At 40.6% G+C, this 22,020-nt stretch overlaps 1 protein-coding gene across 1 annotated transcript; it reads left to right on the top strand.

Moving 5' to 3' along the window:
* The first annotated feature begins 81 nt into the window (after positions 1 to 81).
* On the top strand, positions 82 to 19,840 carry CHP1 (calcineurin like EF-hand protein 1). The gene is made up of 7 exons (XM_030030111.2): positions 82 to 342; positions 5,323 to 5,395; positions 12,973 to 13,053; positions 14,328 to 14,455; positions 15,327 to 15,388; positions 16,436 to 16,558; positions 17,884 to 19,840. Exons 1-7 carry the CDS (start codon positions 276 to 278, stop codon positions 17,935 to 17,937), a joined length of 588 nt encoding a protein of 195 aa, XP_029885971.1. The 5' UTR covers positions 82 to 275; the 3' UTR covers positions 17,938 to 19,840.
* Positions 19,841 to 22,020: the final 2,180 nt, after the last annotated feature.

The raw sequence follows: 22,020 nt of genomic DNA, 5'->3' as shown, positions 1-22,020 counted from the left end.
GGGCGTGCTGCGCGCATGCGCGCGGGTCTCGGCGGGCGCCGGGCGGCTGAGGGGCGGGGTGAGGCGGGCGGCGAGGGCCGGGCCGGACGGGAGGCGGCGGGCGGGGCGATAAGAGTCGGTGCGGGCTCGGTCTCCGCCTCAGTAGAGTTGGGCGGCCGTGGTCGGGCCCGTGCTGGGGCGGTGGTGGCTGCGGCACCGCCGTCGCTCTTCGGCTGCGTAACTCTCCCCGGCGCCGAGCCGCGGCCCTTCCCTTCCCCTGAGGCCCAGCGGCGGCGATGGGTTCCCGGGCATCCACACTGCTGCGGGATGAGGAGATCGAGGAGATCAAGAAGGAGACGGGCTGTGAGTGCGGCAGCGTGAGGCGAGGCGGGCCGGGAAGTGCTGGCGGGGGGGGGGGGGGGGAGGCTGGGCGCCCGGAGCGGGGCAGCGCCTCGTCCCTCAAGCCGAGGAGGAGGCGCTTCGGCCGGCCGCGCCGCCGTCTGTCCCCTCACGGCTGCGCGCCGAGCCGTGCCCGGGGCGGCCGGCCGGCCCTGGCCGGTGGGGACAGGCGAACGCGACCGCTGCGTTCCCGGCTGGGCCAGTGCCTGGCGCCCGGCCGGGACCCCGCTGTCCCCGGCGAGCCGGGGCGGACGTGCCTCGTAGGCCTGCGGAAACCTGGGAGAGGCCTCTCGGTTCGCCCCCCGCCGCCGCCACCGGTCGCCGCGCAGGAGCGGCCCTGGGGGGACGGCGCCCGCGGCCCGGGGCTGGCAGAAACCCACGGGCAACGCGTCTCCTTCGGGAGTCTGCCGGTCTCCCCCCACGCTCGCTTGGGGCTGGCAGCAGCCGCCGGCTGTAAATACAGCTGCTGGTAGCTGAGATGCTGCTTGGTCTGGCCCTGTCTCCGGCCGGATAAAGTAATGCCTGCTCGTTAATGCTAAACCCAGCGTTAAGGAATTTTAGTCCTGGTTTCGGTGGCGTTGGGAGAGCATTATTCAACCTGGACTGTAGTACATAGCTACTTTACCCTATAGTATTTGATCGAGTTGTTCTCTAAGCATAAAGTACCCTAGAAAAGGTAAAACTCTGTGTTGTTGATTTGGCTGATAGAACTGTTGACTGTCTGAGAATTCTAGCAAATATGGAGTGATAGTAAATGGAGGGTGCCCTCCAAACTAGTTGGAGAGGGGAGGTTGTAACATCATAGGTATCGCTTTGCTGTTTGCTGCCTCCCTCCTTTAGGTAAACAAGGTCTTCCCAGATCACATTTTTCTCCTGCTTACACTTGCTCATCTGTTCTTGCTACGTGAAAATACTTTCCTCGGTTTTCTTTCTAATAGAAATGGTATCGTATATTCATTTTGGGTGATAGTTTATTTGTATCAGGAAAATGAGTGGCTACAGAAAAGGAGTGGGAGAAAATTAAGACAGTACTGGCTAGCGTAATGGACAGCTGAGGGAGTTAACATAGTTTCCATGATCCTTTTTCCATCTGTCAAAGAGAACCTTCTACAGGAAGGCTATGATAAACAAGTAGGAATGTCAAAGTCTGCTTATCCAGCTTTTTTTTAATCACAAAGATCATAGAGTAAAGGTAGCCTCACCTTATTTATAAAGCTGATTCAAAAAAACAAACCCCAAACCTGGAATGTTCTTCCAAAAGGTTTTACTTTTTTTGTCATGCCGATATTTGATTTATTGTCGGTGGTGTTTTATTCCTAGAATTTTATTTACATGATAGTTAAATACCATTAAGATGGCTGTCTAGGCATTCTAAACAATAAACCCACTTGGCTCTAGTGAGCCTCTAAATGCTTTTTTTGTATCTTCAAAGTGGGGAGCTTAAGGTTGTGATCAGTGAGCTTAAGCTTTGTGGCCTGAGTTTAGTTCATTTTCCTGTGTTTTTACTATACAATTTTATAAGTAATACCACTTTGTTAATCAAGCGTTGCTGATCTCTGACTCATGCTTGCTTGTAAGTCATCACAGTGTGTCTCGTTGACTTTATCAATTTTTTTTTTCCCCTCCCCCCAGCCTGTAACCACAGTCTAGGAATGTGATTTTCTTCTGCCTTTTATACTTCTCTAGGTAGGTGGAAAATTCCACCAAGCTCTTAGCACTGTTATACACTTCATATAGGTGCAAATATTTATGCAAGGCACAAGGTGGGGAAAAAAAAACCCTGTGATGCTGGTTTATCTGGAACAAAGTTCACAGGGAGAATGCTAAGTCAGAGTTACTGAGTAGAGTATCCTGTGGTTTGTTAGAAACTTGATGCTGATGATACTTTACCTACTAAAGAGTTCGAGAAAGGGACTTCATAGATGTGGAACAATTTGTCAGTGCTACATGTCTGTGTTGAACTGATGTTCTCGTAAGTGCTCCTAAGGATCCTTTTTTTTGGCCTCTTTGCTATGAAACATGATTTCTTCAGTTCAGCTGGGGTAAGTATGAAGTACTGAACAGAACAATCAGCCAATTCAATCGAGTTCAGCTATGGAATTACACAAGTTTTCTCTTGTTCAGTTTTATGTAGCACAAAACTGAATAGCTAATGATACTAACATGAGTGATAAACCACATGTTAATGTTCTTTAGCTGAACAGATTAAAAAGATACCTTTTAGGGGACTTGAACCAGAACCTTTCAAAAGCCATACAATGAGACTTAATCTCTTGAATGAAATCTAAGTTTGGATTAAAGTTCTATATTAATTTTTTATGTTGTGGTGAAAAACACTTCTTAGCATAGTAAATTTAGAAACATCTGCAAAGGTAATGTTTCCAAGAACTGGGGAATAACATGTCCACTAAAACTTCTACTTAGCAACAGAAAATCTCCATCAGGTTCTCAGTAACAGGTGCTAAGCCTGAAGTTGACAGTCCTAACTTTTATATGATGTTGTATGGAAATTGTTTGCTTTGCATATGAACATTTTGAAATTTGAGTTTGAAAAAACCTTCAAGTAGTCCTGATTGCTTTTGTATTTCAGTAACAACTACAAGAAACAGATGAGAGGTCCAAGATGTTGCTTGTCTGCATTCTGTTGCAAGCTTTTGGAAAACCATTGGAATGTAACAGTATTCAAACTATTTGGTTCACACCCTTTGTTCCCCTGCTTTGAAGCAGTCTACCTACGGATTAATAATAAACTAATGCTCATATCAGAGCTTCAGAGAAAAAATATTTTAGTGGTAACAGGTTATGGATTTTCTGATGGATATTTATATATTTTCAAAGTATATAAATATCATATATTTATATGAGTTGATGCTAATGTTTTAAACAAGAGTTTCAGAATGTCTAATCACAAAAAACTTTCTCATGATTTAACAGAAGTAAAAGGGATGGTACAGCTCCTATTCTAGAGGTCTTGACTTAAATTTTTAGAAGGACCTTAGTGGGCTAGCAGTATAGATAAAATTGTGTTTCAGATAGCTTTAAGCCTTAATCTTTGATTTTAAGAAGAGCTCTTGTTTCTGGTTCTCCTATGAGAATGTCAAAATCTTTATTTTCTATGAGAGGGCTCTGAAAAGTGTCTAGTGATGCAGCTTTTGTGAGATGAGAGACAAAAAGGAAATTATGAAAGAATACAGTGGTGGACCTGAATCATCTTCCTTTCTCGTGTAGCTGAGATATGCTTTTTGTCTAGTATGATGTTAACAAAACCACCTCTTCTTCCGTCAATAGCTACATATTATTTATTACATACTAGCTGTTATGGGAGTGTTCCAAAAAGGGAGTTGCTGATACTAGTTTGGAAATGGTAGCTGAGTAGAATTCTCATCACCCTCTTTCTTTCCAGGGAGGAGTGGGAGTACAGGGCTTCTTATCAGAGATGTAACTCCAGGCTGTTTTTTTTCATCATCAGTTGTTGTTACTGCATATCATATCTAAATCACTAAATCAGAAATGCAGAAATTCAAAGTCTTTAAAATATTGGTGCCTGCTTTCTATGTGTGTGTTGCTTAACTTGAAATTGAGCAAGCTGCTCAGTCTGATTGTAGAGAAGTTGCCTTAGGTGGAACTGAGCAAATTGCCCAACCCTATGCAAAGAATGAAAGTTGCCGAGGAGACAAGGGGGAAAAAAAAAAAAAGTTGCTGGCAGGTCATCCTAAAGGAGGGAACAGTTGAACCTAAACAAATAGCCTGGAGAAAGAACAAACCTGAAAAAATTTTTTTGCCTTGGTTGTCACAGATCAGACAACTGCTGTGCAACCTGTTCCAAAATAAGTTCTAGAAAGTAACAAAGGCATTGTACATGTGCTAGTGAAGGCTTTTAAAACAGTTGAAGCTGAAAATGACACTATGTCCTAGTTTAACATTGTAGAAAATCACACCTTTACTGAGTAAACATTAAAATTCAATTCAGTCTTATTTCATGTATTTATTAATTTCATCAGAAGAGGCTCTGAAAAGCCAGTATCTTCTGTGGGGCATTCTTTCAATGTTAAAGGAATTGCTGTTCTAGATAGGTTTAACCTGTTCCCATCATGGGCTATTCTGAAGACCTAGATGTCTGGTATCTTGGGTTGTCTAATATCTTGGTAATGTTGACAGCATGATGCTAAACTTTAATATTGGCTTTGGAATTTCTGTTTCAAATTGCAGATTTAAAAAGTCTGCACTAACTTTCTGCTTGCTTTGTGTCCCAACTGCCTCCTGAACTTCTTTAGAAATAGGGTTTTAAATTTTTAACTCGATGTTCTAGAAGCCTGGAAAATACTTTAGTGAACCTCAAAATGAACAAACTGTTGAGATTCAGACAGTCCTGTAAAGGACGAAAAGTGATCGGGTGTAAAGTCTCTCTGACCACTTTCCAGATGCAGAGAAGCTGAGTATACTTTCCATCTTTAGATTGGAAAAAGACAACAGGAGTAGAGATAAGCAAAAGAGAAGGAAAGATACTACAGCAGAGGTCTGTGGTGTCATAAATGATGTAGAGGTCATCAGTGGAGGCTGTGCCCAGATTATTTCTAGCCATAAAGGGATGAAGGGAAATACAGTGGAACTGTGAATCAAATGATTTTTTTCCTTTTAATTGCCATTTACTGAATCAGATAACTAAAGAATGTTAGAGACCAAAAATACAAATGGGTAGAAGGCAGGGTTAAACCAATGTTTGAAGAATGGGCTTATTTGTGGATTTCTGAATATCAAGATGTAATTTATAGCTCATGAAGTCCCTAAACTGCTGATTGCTATGTGCTTTCAATGTAACTTGTTTTGTGTAATCTTTTTTTGAACACAGCTTCTGGCAACAGAGTAGTTCAGTGCAATAAGGTCTGTTCCTATGAGGAATCATTGACATGCTGATTTGTGTTTCTTCTTTACTTTTTTTTTTAGTCTCCCACAGTCAAATCACCCGCTTGTACAGTCGCTTCACCAGCCTAGACAAAGGAGAAAACGGCACTCTTAGGTGGGTATTGTCACTAATTCAGCTGTCCTTGCATTGACACATATCTGTAATGGTGGCTTGCTGTTGCAGGATGCCTTGCATATTTTCCTCATATGGTGAATCAGTGAGGCTATTATAACAGGTTCTTTCATACCTACTGTCTACATGAACATGCAAGTTTGTTTATGAAAGGTCAGGACAAATCTGATTGTTGAACTGAGGTGCTCTAAATACCAATTGGCTTTACTGTAGTGCTGAAGGTTTGTAGTAGTTAATACAAGAAAGGTCAGATTTGATATTCAAGGTCTTATAACACATGTTCAGAAATGTTAAACTGCTTTTTTAGATTGTTATTTCTTACCTTTCTTTATATGTTGCTTCTAATAATTATTACAAGAATGGTTCCACTATGTCGTCTTCATTCTGGCTTTCATAACATAAAGATCACTTATATTTTTGGGAGCATGGGCTCTTTAATTGTTTCTGATACCTAGTGTCTTTTAATGCTACTTTGATCTGCAAGCCCTTTACTAATCTTAACTTTGCACCTCTTGTTGAAGACCCATGTCTATCAGTATGCTCAGAAATAAAAAGAAAGAGCTGGAACTGAGTCTCCATGACTAAACAAATACACATTTTATTCTTCATAGTAGTAGTGCAGTATATTCCAAGACCTTTGAAGTGTTTGTCCTCTGTCTACAATTTGAAAACTACAGAAGTGAACTAGTTTCTTACAACTTGTTAAAGCCTCATCTTTATTTAATTTATTTTTATCTGCAAAACATTTTTCACTTTGATGGACTGAGTCTGCAGGAAGGAGTATTCTCAACTCAAAGTTAAACTCTAGTGGGATGATTGCCTGTTAAAATATGTCTCTGCCTGCTGTCTTTGTTCTCTAGCCTTCCCCACTCTGGTTATTGTATTGCGTGTTGGTATTGGTTTGCTCTTTATTTACTGAACTAGTTAAGAATTCTGGTTGTATTAAATTGCTTATTCTTTTTTGATGTTGCCTACAGATTACAATAATATTACAGAAACATATGACAATAAGACCTGTCCATGATTGCACTGGGGGGGCACTTTTGTGACTGGTGTAGCTGGTCTAAGACCATACTGCCACTGAAGTCTGTTGCTTTTCTGTGTTGATGCTGGTACTCAAGGCTTATCTTAGGAAACTAACCTACAGCTTTGAAAGCTTGCCAAGCAAAACAACAAAAAAGGAATCTGATTACTTTTCAGGTGGATTTTGTTTCCCATTCACCACATAGCCACATATGCCAGAACCAGTGCACAGGGAAGCTGGAGAGAATGCCAGAGAGAGTAGGAAGGGGAAAGGGACCTTGTTGTAGCATAGTATACGGGGTCTGGCTGGGATGGAGTTAATTTTTTTTCCTAGCAACTCTATGCCAGTCAAACCTATTAAGCACAGATTCAGGGATCACCTGGGGTTTTGTGTATGATCTTGCAAAATGTGATTGTAGGATGCACTATAAACCTATAAAAACCTACCTAACTATAAAGCTAGAATCGCTGCTTAGAAGATGAAGGTGACAAGTTGTAAGGTACACTGTCTTTGGCAGTACTGTTGGCTTACTGCAGTTTCCTTTCCTGAAGGAAATATGCAGTTCCTTCTGGTGCCACAAATTGCTGACTTCTCAGTTAACATTTAAGTAACTGGTTGTGGAGTTGTACTGTAAGCAGGACTACTGAGTGATTATTTTTTGTTAAAAATACTCTACCCTTTTGGTTTGTATAGATATTTTTAAGCTGACTCCAGTGATTTGGGCTGTGGCAGTATGTAAATATCTGCACTTGCATAGCTGAAGGGATGACAAAATGGATTGTGGGTGTGGAAGCAATTGGCTTGGGATGGGATGGGCAGGAACTTCTTAAGCCCACTCTGTCACCGAAGCCAATGTATCATATAAATTGTAGCATTGGCTAATTGGCAATTGTGACATACAGATCAGCTGGTAATATTGTAGGTAAAGTTAATATTCCTTATGTCTCAAAATTAAGTAATTTGAAGAACAGCCTCCCTCTTCAAACTTTGCTGTGGGTTTAGTCTTCACTGATGAATAAAGGTGATGGCTGCCAGACTAGCACAGTTTGAACCTAGCACACACACTTAACTCTTCCCTCCAACTTTAAATTCACCTATTGAGTCCATAAAGTTTATGTAAACTTCAAAGTCACTGTACACAGTTTATGTAAGAGGAGTAATTAATTAAGTATGCTATTAATGTCTGTTGCACAAGGCTTAGTTTCATAGTGTTACATATCAGGAGGAGTTTGACTTTCATTGTTGACAATCACGTGGTACTTGGGAAGGGAAGTGAAGTTTGTTTGGAAAAATCCCAGCAACTGTGCAAACTGTGATCCATTAACTTGCAGTCTTGGTCTCTAAGCATAGCCTGCTTCCAAATGTGGCTGACTTAGTGGCATTAAAATTTTGAAACCTGTCCTGGCACTGATGATATATGGAGACCATTGAGTTTAAGTAATGGAAAACTACTTCCTCAAAAAAAAAAAAAAATAATGAGGGGAGAGTAAGAACTACAGTTCGGAAGGTCATAAATGTTGGTTTCTGAAATACAGACCAAAGAGAACTTGCTACTTTGAGACAAGCGAGATACCACTTGCTTACTACTGCCAAACAGTCTAGAAGGCATGTCTTCTGTTTGTTTCCTGTGAGCAAGAATGATTGTTTCCATAAGGATGACTTATACCTTTGACTTACAAATCAGACATGACAGAAATCACTCATGTGACTATGAGCAGGAAAAGAAGTGTTAGGCAGTTCTTTATGGCATGTAATAAATCTTTAAATGTGTACCACCCTTCTGAAAAAGGGGAAAAGCTGTGTTGTCCTTCTTACCTACATATTAAGAATGGGCAAGGTAAAGAGCACTTTGTACAGCAGTTTTGGTAGGTGATGACTAATCTTGGTGGTTAGAGAAGACGGGTAGTTCATTCTGAAATTATAATCCAAAGCTGAAATCTTTCTGAGCCAGAGATTTCTATCCAGTGTACCTATGTGCAGTTTCAAGGTACTTTTTTTTTTTTTTTTTTTTACAGACTTACATAAATGAGATGTAAGAAAAGGGTATTGATGGAGACAAAACTTGATATGCCTTGTTTTGGCTTTTTTTTTCTTCCTCTTCTCCTTATCCTCTAAATGACTACAGTCATGGTTACTGATTAACTCTTATCAATTCTTTAAAAGTATAGAAAAATGTTATATTTTTCCTTAGCTTCACTTTTCCTAAACAAAATGAGTAAGCTGCCTCAGACATGTACTATCTGAATGAAAATAGGTTGTAAAAGCCAGGACAAAACTGTTCTTTTGAAAATTCTTTTGTCGCCTTTGATGTCAGTAGTGTGACATGCTGAGTTGCCAAAACAAAAGGTTAGTACCCTTGGATCTCAATAGCTACATCTAAATTCTGAAATCTGAAACATATTTGTTCTGCCTAAATCCTAACTATAGGTTAGGAGGAAACCAGTGTGCATGTTTTGTTCTTTACATTCTGATTTCCAAGATGAGGAAATTGAGGTGTAGGACCAGGACAAGTATGTGCTTGCTTCAGTGAGTCTCCTTGTTGGGCTGGTACTAAAGTGTACACCACACAAGAATACATCTGCTCCAAAATTTATCTACTAGTAAGTAGCTCTAGATAGACATGTATAGAGCTATAAAAAGGAGATACTTGTCTAAACTGCTACTTTTGCATGTAACTTTTGCATGGAGCCTCCCACTTACAATAGTTTCTTCTGCGCTGGGGAAATGACAGGTTAAGCACTTCAGAAGTATTTTTTTACTGTACAGCGATTGGTATAGCCTGGCTATACCAGGAGTGTGGAAGGAAGTGAGGGTAAGTATTCTGAAAGCTGATGCATGAGGACAATAGACACACTGAGCTATTCGTGCATATTTTGTGCTTATGAAAGCTGTTCACAAAATGGTGTCTCCTGGAGAACTTCAGAAAGCCTCTGGTCCTGAGAGAAGGGTAACGAGAGCTAGCCAGGCCATCTGTTTGTCAGTGAATTGAATCATCTCAGTCTGGAAAGATGCCAGGCTTGTTGTCATTAGTTCAAACTGATATTGCAAGATTTCAGAGTAAAACATAAAAGGTAGCTCTCTGAATGTGGAATTCTTTACATTTGCCTAAGGAAATGCAAAGGATTTTTAGCTTTATCTAGAACAGAGAAGACAGGCAGGATATGGGTTTAGATTGGAGGATGATAGGGTACTAGAACAGCTTATACTTCCATCCTCAACCATGCTTTATTCACACTGCTTTCCCCCCCTCCTCTGCCTTGCTTGTCTAATTATCACCTTTACTTTTAGCACATGTCTTGGCCTAATGTTTATAAACCAATTACTCCTCCAATAGTTAAGTGACTTCTAAATTTGTGCAGAGCATGTGTAAGGATTAAGTTAGATGAGGTGGCTGACACAGCTGTGAAAGAGGAGGCTATCCATCCTCTTTCCCTATCACTTTTCCAGGCTGCCAGCACCTCTTTGTCAGCCATGGTGCTGTTAGATTTTTGAAGTTTTTTTTTTTAACTGCTTCAAGTTGCTAATTCAACAGAAAGATAATTGGGAGGATGGAGAGGATGAGGGTGGGGAGCTTTTTGGGAGTTTAGTGAGATATATTATACCACCAAAAGGTTTGATGAATGGCAAAGCTAATGTTAGCAAGTGAAGGGAGCAGTGAAACCTTCAGCAGTAGCCTGTTAAATCTGTTTGACCATCTTGCATGATACATCTTACTTCTTTTAATTATTTCCCTTTTTCAAGTAATTTCTTATTACCTATATCCTCTGGACATTTTTCCTTTTCTCTACAACTTCTGTTTCACATATGGTTTGCTTTCTGTCCATTGTTTTACTTTCCCTCAGCTCTAGATAGCCCTACCTTTGTCATCCCTGTTGAGGGAACAGTGCTCTCTGCTACTATCTAGAAGTAAAAGAAGGATGAACAACCAGAAATAATGGAAGGAAAAAAAGGCTCTAGTAGGTTTCTTGCAGCCTTTATGGTAAGGCAGAGCCACCTTTACAGTAGGGATCTGCTGTGTGCCTTGGAGGGTATACTCATGTTTAGAAATACTTGTCTGTCTGAGAATCTACAAATTCTTTACTGCAAAGTATGTCTAAGTGTGTATGCGCTGGCATATATATTAAATGGTTGGCTTGCATAATAATAACATGCAGTTAAAGGTTGCTTTTACATGTTGCGTTTAAGCAAGGATTTAATAGAAGTTGGGTTCCTGGAAAAATAATGTTAGAAGAGCCTTGTTGCTGTGGCACATGAATACAGAAGAAGTAGAGGGCGTCAAATTTCCTGTAAGCTCCAGCTTCAGCCAGGTGAAGTTGGTCCCTAATGACTGCCGGAAGCCTTAGTTTATAAAGTGGAGAATAACTTACATCACGCACTCATTTACTTTTATGGCTGTTACAGCTATTCCAGTTATAACGCTCACTCAGTAATGTGCTGTTAATAAGCAAAAATGGTCTACTGCAATCCTGATAATGACAGGACAAGTAGATTTGAAACCTGGGGACTTACTTGTGGTTAATTGTTAATCTCCTGTTAGAAAGCAGAACAACTGGAGGCTGAAATGCAGAGTGTAAATTGAGGCTCAATGCTAAGAAATAGTGACATGCAAGTAAAAAATTCTGAAGCATTAGGATTTTGCTCTAAATGGAAGAGAGGGCAGTTGCTGGTTTTAGCTTGTAAATGTTAGCATTGACACTGAAGTCCTGTTGTTAAAAATTTTGTTACTAGGACATAGGTTTTCCACGTCACTGCATCTCCTGCCTAAATTGCTAATGCATACTTTGCCCTTCAGCTATAGCTTAAAATTCAGCAGTCCTGAAGGGTCTTGTAGCAGGTTGATCATGTCATACAGATATTAACTCTGCCTATTAAAAATAATTCAGACCTGGTCAGAGCAGAATTTTGCTGGGATAGCTTAAAAATATGGTCAGGTTGCTCATTTAGAAGGTCAAACAGTTTAACCATGTTGTAACAGATGTACTGTAATTGGGACTCTTAACAGTGCTGTGGTGTGACTGGGTACAAGGAGTGCTTTAGAATGCATTTAAAACTAGAACGTCTTGCTTCTGTGCTTTTCCAAGGCTAAACTAGTAATAAGGTTAGCCAATTCCTTTCCCCCGCCCTGTCTTTAAGATAATAGTATTATAAAAGGTGAATATACTTAAATAATCTCAAAATCTGTTCATGTTTACTTTCCCACTTCTTTGGTGTAATGATGTCATGAATCGAACCTTGTTGCTGATTCATTTAGTGAGCATAGGTTTCAAAAGTAGCAAACATTTAGTAACCAAGTTTGAGATTTTGACCGAAACTTCAAAAACAGCAGGACTGCATTTGACTTGAAGGAAACTGCCAATATTTCTGGAGACTGGGCAGGAAATGTCAAGTTATGCATCCAGATAGAATAGATTTTTTTTACAGCCTTACCCCATTGCTGTTACTTTTGCAATTTAAAACCTAAATGATTATGGAGTACATATGGTACTAACTGATAAATTGCTGTGCTCTGTGATAGTGGAAAAAACAAACAAATGAAAAACCCCTGAAACAAATCTGTTGACTAAAGTAATCACTAAGACACACTTGGTGTGTCTGCCTTGGTCACACCAAGATTATCCCACTTTCTTGTCAGTGACATTCTATTAGGTTGAAAGAAAAGAAAAATTATTAGTGCAATTCTAACAATAGAATGTACCTTATGTTCATGTCATACTGATCTAAAATGTGTTTATATCAGTACAGCTCGTGATGTCTTCCAGATCAGAAAATGCCATAACAATGTAAGCGTAGCTATGCTTATGCTATACTGTGTACATATAATCATGAGCAGAAAAAGGAATGGCTGGCAAGAGCAGTGAGTATTTACAATGTACTGGTGAAGTTACATCTGGTGTACGGACCCCTGTCAAAGTCTAAATTTATTACTTTAAAATAGGAGTGCTGCTTGTTTGAAGCTATAATAAGATATAAATGCCAAGTTTCACATTATTTTAAAGTTGTTGCATAAACAAAAAAAAAATTCTATTACAATATGCAGATCACCTGTGGTATGTTTGGAGGAGTATGGTATTGTCCCAGAATCCGGAATGGGTTAGTCTGGAAGAATCATGCCAACTCGAATGGTTCCGTACCAAAATAATTAATAATAATAAAAAAATTATTATTTACATTTCAAAACCATATTTTCCTTCAAAGCCATTTCAGAAGCTTTCCTTTCTTTAAATTGCAAACGAGTCAGCATCATTACAGGAAGGTTTCTGGCACAAACAGTGTTAGGATCTGAGAAATGCTGTTAACATGATAAATGAACACTGCTAGTCTGTAATGTGATACAGGCTTGGCATTGTCCTTTGCTTTGTTTTATGCCATTAGTCATAGAGAAAACATGATTTAGAGAGTTAGATTTTAAAAACCACCAAGTGTCTTGCTGCAGAAATAGAACCCAATGGATGTTTTACTGTGAATTCTTTTTAAGCAACACTTTCTCCTCTGACATCAACTTTATGCAGACTTCTTGTGTTCTTGCTTTACTTAGCCGTGAAGACTTCCAGCGGATTCCAGAGCTTGCCATCAATCCCCTGGGAGACAGAATTATCAATGCCTTCTTTCCAGAAGGGTGAGTTCCAACAGATTGAATTTCTGAGCAGGCACAAAATTTGTAGTTCATCAGAAGTTTTGATAGGAGACAAATGCTGATAAGTAAAGCACAGAACTTGAATTTACTAATAACTGAACATCTCAAACTTGTAATGAAATGTGTGTGGGTACATTGTTTCCTCAGCATGTTTTCATTCTGTAGTGAGAAATACTTTACAAGCCTGACAAACTCAGGCTTTATGTCATGGTTTTCCACTCTTCTTGCGATGCTGCTGAACACTTCTAAAGAAAGTCAAGGGCATGTATGGACTTTAGTTCTTAAAGCAAACTTGTAGCGATGCTATTTTATGCTAAGTAGTATTGCAATTAACTACTTTAGTCTTGTTTTCCACCTTTTAGCCTCTAAGTTTACCTTTGTTTTTAGATGCTTTTTTGTTTGTTGGTGGGCTTAGTTTTTGATCACATTTAAGACATAGCTTATGGCACTTCTAACAAATCCAAAGAGATCATAAAATTTGCAGTACTGTCTCTCTTCATTATACCTCTCTAGATTGTTCTGTGGAATTTGCTGCTGTTCTTGAACACATTTGTCATTACTGATTGATGAAGATCGAATTGTCTAATCAAGTCATAGTATCAGCTAATACCAGGCAGGGTTTCCTGAATAGAAAGCAGGAGTCCTGGAAAGTACTTAACACAGCTGGTTCCCACAGGAACTAGAGAAGAGAGCTATTTGTCAGAGAGTGAGCAATGACTGCCCCACAAGCAGGAGCCAAGGGTGACAGCAGAGTTGGCGGGGGCGATGTACTTGCTGACAAAGGGCACAGCACCTGAACAAGAAAAGCAGAGCAGGTCCAGTGACTGTTAGGTCAGCCAACAGTCCAGTGGCTGCCAGACAAGTTGGCAGTGATGAAGCTGGTCTCAGGCCAATCCAGGGAGTCGGGGTCTAAATCAGCAAGATGCATTGCCAGACTCAGGCATAGCTGCGGGATAGCTCAAGCAAGGGCCAAGGGTGGTGGCTGGAGCTTAAATAGAGCTTGCAGGCAAGGGCAGGGGAGCCCTCAACAAGACTCGTCACAGCTTTTTTTACACATCATGCAGCCTGGGATCACTCTGTTATGAAGTAATTGCACTGTATCAGAGCTGGGTTTTAGCATAGGCAGCCAAACCCTGGGGAGGTGGGAGTGGAAGAGTCTGTGTGTCTTGATGCTTTAGACATTCGTACTCTTCTTTACTGAAATAAAGAACCTGTATAAGCTATGCTAAAACTGACCTGCTGAAATGCTTATGCAGAGAGGACCAGGTGAATTTCCGTGGATTCATGAGGACACTAGCCCACTTCCGACCCATAGAAGATAATGAAAAGAGCAAAGACCAGAATGGGCCAGAACCACTGAACAGCCGAAGTAACAAGCTCCACTGTAAGAAATATGAACCTTCCTATAGAAGCAATTATTTTTCTTTCTTTGTTTTTCTGGGAATGGAGTGAAGGGACTTGGGATCTTCCATACAGTTGTTCCGTGTGGAATGATACCTCTAATACCTGCGTTTTTTTTAAATTAACTTGCAAGCTCACCTGTTCAGAATGTCAAAAATTGACCCATTCTTGTATTGGAATTTGGTGGAATTAGTTGAATCTTTAAGTATATGCTTTCCAAACATCTCATAACAAAAATGTTTCTAAATGGTTTGCCTCCCAAGTTATTTCAGATTTAGAAGCCACATCCTGTACATGAACGAGCTTTTCTGTTTCTTTCTCCAGTCTTCCATATAATATAGTGCTTTTTCCTCACCTTCAGCTGAGTACTTGAGTATTTGGACATCTGCCTAGAATATATGAGCAGAATGCTCTTGCTTGCTAATCAAAGTTGGCAACAGTCCTCAGAGCACTTAAAATTTCTGTCATATCTCATCCAGAATATAGGCAAAGAGAATGAATGGTAATGTAAAAATGGCTGGCTCTGAAGTTAAAGGATTGAATGCATCTTAGTGGTAATTATACTTCCATGACTGGGGGCTTGGGAGAAATACCTCTACAAGCAGAGTGCTTCTGAAAGTACTCATACCGAGTACTTAAGTAAGATTTTTCCATTCTTGGGAATAATGTTATTCCTGTATGTGGTAATAACACTTTATGGAATGGAAGACGAATTTTATGGTGAACTAAAATTGTAAGCTAACTCTCTTAAAATAATTTATGAATACTTACTATTATTTTTTTAGATAAATGTATTGTTATGAAGAAAAATAATGGCACTTGAATTAAACTGCTTATTCTTTTCTTCCCTGTAGTTGCTTTTCGGTTATATGATCTAGATAAAGATGACAAGATTTCCAGGGATGAGCTGCTTCAGGTAAATAGCACAGGGCTGCTTTGAATGACTCCATCGTGACCCTCTCTGTGACTTCACACCCATTTAGAATGAAGACAGGAGTTACAACAGTCTTCTCAAAAGAACTCCTGAAGGAATTTGGTGGCTAATTGCTTATCTCTGGTTTAAAGCTTTAGGTGTGGTATGAGACTTTAATCTCATTTGGTAGCCTAGGCTGTTCTATCAGACTGGGAATGCTAGATTCAGATTTAAAGCAGAGCGTTAGGCTAAGCAGATCCTATTGGAAATTATACCTAAATATGCAACAAATACACTAAGCCCCTTAAGAACTAGCTTCTATAACTTTCAAAGGTGCTTCTAAGAGGACTTCACAGGGACAATCCTTGAGGTAGATTAGGTTGTTTGCCTAGTCCTCTGTGCATTCTTTCAATAGAATAAAACTACTTGAAATTGCAGCAAAGGTAATCAAAGTTCATCAGTGCTGCATATATATGAAACTAGGCTTGAGCTAGGAGTAATTACATACTACTAATCCTGGGAAGTAGACATGGCAATTTGTGGTTCCTGATGCAGGACAAGGATTTGCTTTTGACTGAAACTGTCCTATCTGCACAGAAAAGGCTTTACTAACTGTAGAGAGTAATGGTAGTTATTTGACCATATACTTACAAGATCCCTGTAGGCAACTATCTCAAACAAAAGATATTCAATCAAATCTTGGTATGTTTTGTAGGAAAAAAATAGACAAAAGCATTGGAACAAAATGTACTCATTCCTAATTCCAAAAGCTTTCTCATACTTCTTCCTGCTGCCTAGTGAAAAAGGAGGATTCTTTGTCAAAGGTGGCTACAAAAGAAAGCTGTCTTTCTTGAAAGCCTTGATGCACAAAGGACAAAGAAAAGTCTAGAAATTACTTCCATGGAAGTCCTCCAGGGTTGTTCTTGTATGGTGTTATTTTGACAGTATACACGAGAAAAACAGCACTAAGTACTTCTGTTCCCATGTCAATAATGGTTATTTTGTTATTTAAAAAAAAAATAATAATCTGGGGACTTCTGTATGTTACAGGTGTTACGGATGATGGTTGGTGTAAACATTTCAGATGAGCAGTTGGGCAGCATTGCTGACAGGACAATCCAGGAAGCTGATCAAGATGGAGATAGTGCCATCTCCTTTGCAGAGTTTGTAAAGGTTGGTAAACTACATTTTTAATGACTAAATGAAACTGCTCAGTAATGGGCAAGTCATTCAGACTTAGATGCAAATGGAAACAGAGAGGAAGTCGTTCAAATAGTCCTGCCTGCATTTGGGCAAAGCAAGTCTTCTGCTAGCTCTCTTTTTTCCCTTGTTTATCAGGACTTTTTTTTTTTATACTGTCAGAGTGCTAATAATTGGTCCATATGTTTCTTCATACTCTTACATAAGCTACAGCATTGAATATACTGCGGAATTTTCACTTTTTTCTTTTGCAACCACTTCTTTCTACACAAGTAGCCTGACTAGCACATTTACAACAGAGTAATTCTTCTGCTATAACTGTGCAGATCAGTTTTCACCTGTAGGATTTTATCTTAGTGACACAACTAATATCACTACTCAAGTTCCTGGCTCTAGTCCTTTGAACTACATCTCTTGTTAGTCAGAAATAGGTAACAGTAAGGAGCCATTATATAGTCAGTGGAGGAAGTTGTCCTATAGCAGAACAATTTCAACTACCTAATGGGATGGTATTGATGAGAGGAACGAGACTCGTCTTAGAGGTGGACAAAGACAGGACACGAGGCAACAGAAACAAGTTGCAACATGGGAAATTCTGGTTAGCTATAAGGAAAACCTCTTACCAAGAGGATGATCATAGCTGCTGAAGATGTAGAACCTCTTTCCTTGGAGATACTTAAAACTTAACTGGACAAGGCCCTGAGCAACCTGATCTAGCTGGCCCTGCTTTAAGTAGGAGTTGAGGGAGTTGGACTAAAAGACCTCCAGAGGTCTCTTCAAACTTAAATTACTCTTAATCTTGGAACACTGAAATCTACTGCCTGAAACAGCCTGGAGCAGACTAATGTCTTTGTACTTCAGTGTTAATAGCAATTCAGTGAATGAAGTTGTCACCCCAGTTTTACAATGATCTGTGTTAGTGATGCTGTAGTCTTGATTTTAGCTCTTCAATGACTGCTCATGCCCCTTCCTCTACTCCATTCTCCCTTTTGTTTCCTGGCTCTGCATTCCCACCAATCTAATTTTAGGAATCCAAGCCTTTCTGGGCTGTTGGCAGACAAAAACCGCATTAGTTACATTTTGGTAGACAGCCTTCTTCCAGCTTTAATGGCTGAAGTTTCTTTCCTTGGAAGGACCTTAGTCCAGAATGAAAAATAGCAGTCTCTAGATGAAAGACTGGCATGCCAAATTGAAGACATCCCATGTTCCTGCCCATTTCCTCTATACTAGAGTAAGAAACCTTGTAGGAGAGAAGCATGCACAGTAACTTAAGTAGCTGTTTCTGAATTTTATTGCAGGTTTTGGAGAAGGTGGATGTAGAGCAGAAAATGAGCATTCGATTTCTTCACTGATGGATGGAGAACCTATTCCTTTCTACCCCTGCTATATAATGAATAGAACTTCATTTTCTCCTTAGCACCTTGTCCCAGAGCATTGCTACTGGTGCATATACAATACATTTCCAACCCCTCCCTGATTTGTTCTACCAATGTGAACATTCCCTGTGCATCAGGAACAAAGGGAAATGGCTGCCATGCAACTTGGAAATGAGCGTGTTTTTTTTTTTAAAAACATTTTCCTTCTATTGTTTTTTTACCCTTTATCCCTTGTCTCCTTCTGCACTACTGTTTCAGCAGAAATGTCTCTCCTTATGTACTGCTGTTTAATCTACAAACTGATTCTTCTGAGCTCTGAATCTGAGAATGGAAAAATGGGAACACGCCACAGAAGCGCCCTCTGAAACACTTTGGAGACAAGCATCTACTCAAATACTAGGTGCAGTGATAATGATTAACTTTTGCTTCCAGCAGCAACACCACATTACAGCTGCCTTTTTTTTTTCCATTTGGCTCTTTACATGCAGATTTGTTTCTTCGCTGCTTCCAAATCTGCGTTTTACTTGAGGACTTCTCAATTTCTATGGCTTCATTGTACAACTAGCACTGTATGCATGATGATAGCCTAGAGTACTTTAAAGTACTGTGAATAGATTTTTATTCTCTGTGGGATGAATTCACAGGGACAATAGGAGAATCTGTGGTGGAGACAGGCTGTGGTGTCCTCAAAAGGAATAGGAATTCTGCACTAAGTCACTTAAATTGTTCCAGTAGCAGATGCAGAAACTTGTTTCTTTCCTTTGAGTAGCTTGCAGGCTTAACAGCCAGTGGACCATGAAGTGCCCTCCCCAGGTTGCTTTGCTCTAGGATCCCTCCTCTCATCAGAGTGGGTTTGTCTCTGAAAGCGTAAACTTGTTTACCAGTGTACATAATGCAAGAAAACCAGTCATGCCAAAATCTGGATTTGTAGTTCTATCACTGTCCCCTGGTAATAGTGTCATGAAACATAGTACTGATTTCCACCCCCCCCCCCCCCCCCCCCCCCCCGCAATCATAGTGGCCTGGATAACCAGTAATTATTTATATTTTCTGGTATGGAAGTCCTGGTCTGTTAGACTGTGTTGAGGTGGTAGCTGTATTTATCAAAGCTCTGGCATAAGAATATAATTTGGGGAAGTACATATTATCCCAAATATTTCAGAATATATTTCTAGACAAATCTCTTTACAAGTGTAAGACAATACCATTAATATAATGCTGATAAATTCAGGAGATCAAAATTATTGAAGGTTCAATAGTAACATAATTTTCTGTGGCTAGATTGGCAAATGATCTCATCTAGTTCAGCTGGAGCATCCTACAGTCTAGGAGGTCTTTCCAATAAAACCAAAAAACCCTGGGAGCTTCTTTATTGAAGAATCAGTGTTATAACTGCTTCTCTATGTCACGTGTTAACATTTCTATAAATACTTACCAGTCTCAAACTACTCTCAAATTCGTATTTCCTTTTTTCTCAGTTCCTTTAATCATCGCTTGTGTTAAAGAATAACATGCAAATCTCTGAAGGATTTTTGATTTGTCTTAAATTAAGGAATTGCAAAGTGAAATGCTGCACTTCATTGTTTTGCAGAGTGCAGCACAATTCCAGAAAGAAATGTAAATTAAAAACCCCTACTCTGTATGAGAAAGAAACATTATAGTTTTATGACCATGTCATGTAAAATAGGAATGTAACGATGTTAACAGATTGGAAAGTAAAAAAAGTGTTTGTAGGCTTTGTGATTTGCTTAAAAGTACGTGTTGCTCTCTTCTGGCTCTATAGTTGTAACCTACAGTTGTGCCTTATTGTCCCAGTGAGACTGGATATTGTATTTATCAACCCATAAATAAACCTTCCACTGTATAAAGAAAACCAAAACCCCAAAACTATTCCTGTATGTTAATTGACTATCCTTTAACGGCTGGAGAAGTTAAATACCAGTAGAATGGTGCTAGCAGGCCTTACAGATCAATTTCTTATAACTGAGCTTGTTTTCAGAGTATTAACAATCCTTTATTCTGCTGGTAGAGTGGAAGACACTAGTGCAAAACATGAGCTCTAGAAGAGGACACGCACTCATAATACTGCACTATGCATCACGTAACAACATGAGCTTTATACCTCTCTGTGGTTCCAAACTAGGCTTTTTTGGTTTTTTTCCCCCCATAGTGGTGTAGCATTGTTCTAATCAAAGGGTATATAGTACCAATGCTAGTTTGTGATGTCTGTCCTTATAAGCCCCCACCTTAGACATCACGTATTTTTGCTAATGTGCTTTAAGGTGAACACAAATACTCTAATAGGTGCATAGCAACTCCCCCCCAAACAAAGACCAACTAACCTTCCTGCAATAAACAAAAAAAACCCCACAACTATCACAATCTAACTTTGCTGTCAGCTGTATAAATCACACGGAAGCCACTGTGTATCTTATTCAGTGTTCTGAAATCTATGTATTTAACAAGTAACTTACAAAGGTTTTGACAGTAAGAGAAGTTTTATAGAGCTGAGATCTTAAGTTTCTGTTAAATTTAAAATTGTTCAAAACTAAGCTGTACAGATATAAGCAGATTTCCACAAAAGTAATATTTTTAGCATACCCGATTACCTGTAGAAATCATCTTAAGTCTTTTTGAGAACAAAGGTCATCTGTGAAGGTTAAAGTCTGGAAGAGGGAAAGATTATCAGCTCAAAGGCAGAGCTACTTAATATTTCATCTTTGTCTTTTGAAAAAGCAGGCAGTATAAGGGATAGGTATTTAAATACAGATGAACCATTTTCCAGTCTACTGGCAAATAGGAAGTAAAGTCTGGTTTTTAGATCTGCAGATTCAGGTTTGTTATGCTGACAATCTCCGGATGGTTGGCTGCAGAAATCTATGGTTACAGTTAGTTTTCATTAACTGTGAGAGTGCTATGAAGAGTGCAGAAATAGGTTTGATAGCTAATCAATACTGAAAGGTGGTAAATGAGTTGACTTCAATAGCTGTAGGCCCATTAGTTTGGCATCAAGTCTGGGCAAAGCAAAAGAATCTGGGTGTACAATATTTGACTCATGAAGAGCAGGAGTAAAAATGATGTTAGTTTTCATAACTTTACAATGGAAAATTACTTTCAAAGTCTGCTTTCAGCTCTTTGAAACTACAACTTTGTAAATAGTGTGTGGATATAAGGTTTAAGTTGGCAGAGGTGTTTCATTTAAGGATTAAAACACTACGTAGTAGAAAAGGGTGCATGAAATGGATTAAGGTTTCAACTGAAATGGCTCGTAGTAGTTGTCTGTGATGAATCACGGTTAAATGGGGGTGTTTCTCAAGAGTTTTCTGAATGGGTAAGTACTCCTCTTCACACTGTTCCATACATTCACCAGTCAGCTTGAAGTGTAACGTTACTGCTGCTAAAAAAAAAAAAAAATAATTTTTGCAGATGACACAAAAACTGGCAGAATGAATAAAGGCAGTCAGTCAGAGCAATCCCGAGCACTCCTAACCGCGGCCCGTGCAGGTTCAGCCGGGATCTCCCGCAGGCAGCCGCCGCCGGCGGGGGCGGAGGGGGGACCCGTCGCTGCGCCGTGAAATGGAGGACGGGGGAGCGGCGGTCACGCCCTGGGGCTCCTCAGAGGAATCCCCGGCCGAGCGGGCCGTGCTTGTGAGGCACCAGCCGGGTACGAGCGACGGGGGGGACGACCCGGAGCCCCCGTGAGGGCCACACGGACCTGGACCCGCTCCCCGCGCCGCGGGTGCCGGCCTGCACGGCGGGGTCGGGGCGCGCTGCCGCCAGCCCCGTAGCTGGAGGCGGGTGCTGGCGGGGCTGCCGGAACGGGTCCCCCGCGGCCCACTCCGACCCCTTCCCTCCTGGGACGGACGGACGAGGCGGGCGGGCGGACTGCCAGGGCCGGGCCGGGGTACCTCGCGCCGCGGGCGCCCGCTCCCCGGTGGTGCGGGGCACGCGTTCCCGCCGCCCCCCCCCCCCCCCCCCGCTTCGCGAGCGGCTCCTTTAAATTCTTGTGGAGGTCACCGGAGGATTCGCCCCAGGCCAGCCCTGCTCGCGCGGCTTGAG

Source organism: Aquila chrysaetos, chromosome 2 (genome assembly GCF_900496995.4).
Source record: "Aquila chrysaetos chrysaetos chromosome 2, bAquChr1.4, whole genome shotgun sequence".
Lineage (NCBI taxonomy): Eukaryota > Metazoa > Chordata > Aves > Accipitriformes > Accipitridae > Aquila > Aquila chrysaetos.
Note: the sequence above shows the minus strand (reverse complement) of the source record. Positions and strands in the feature narration are given on the sequence as shown.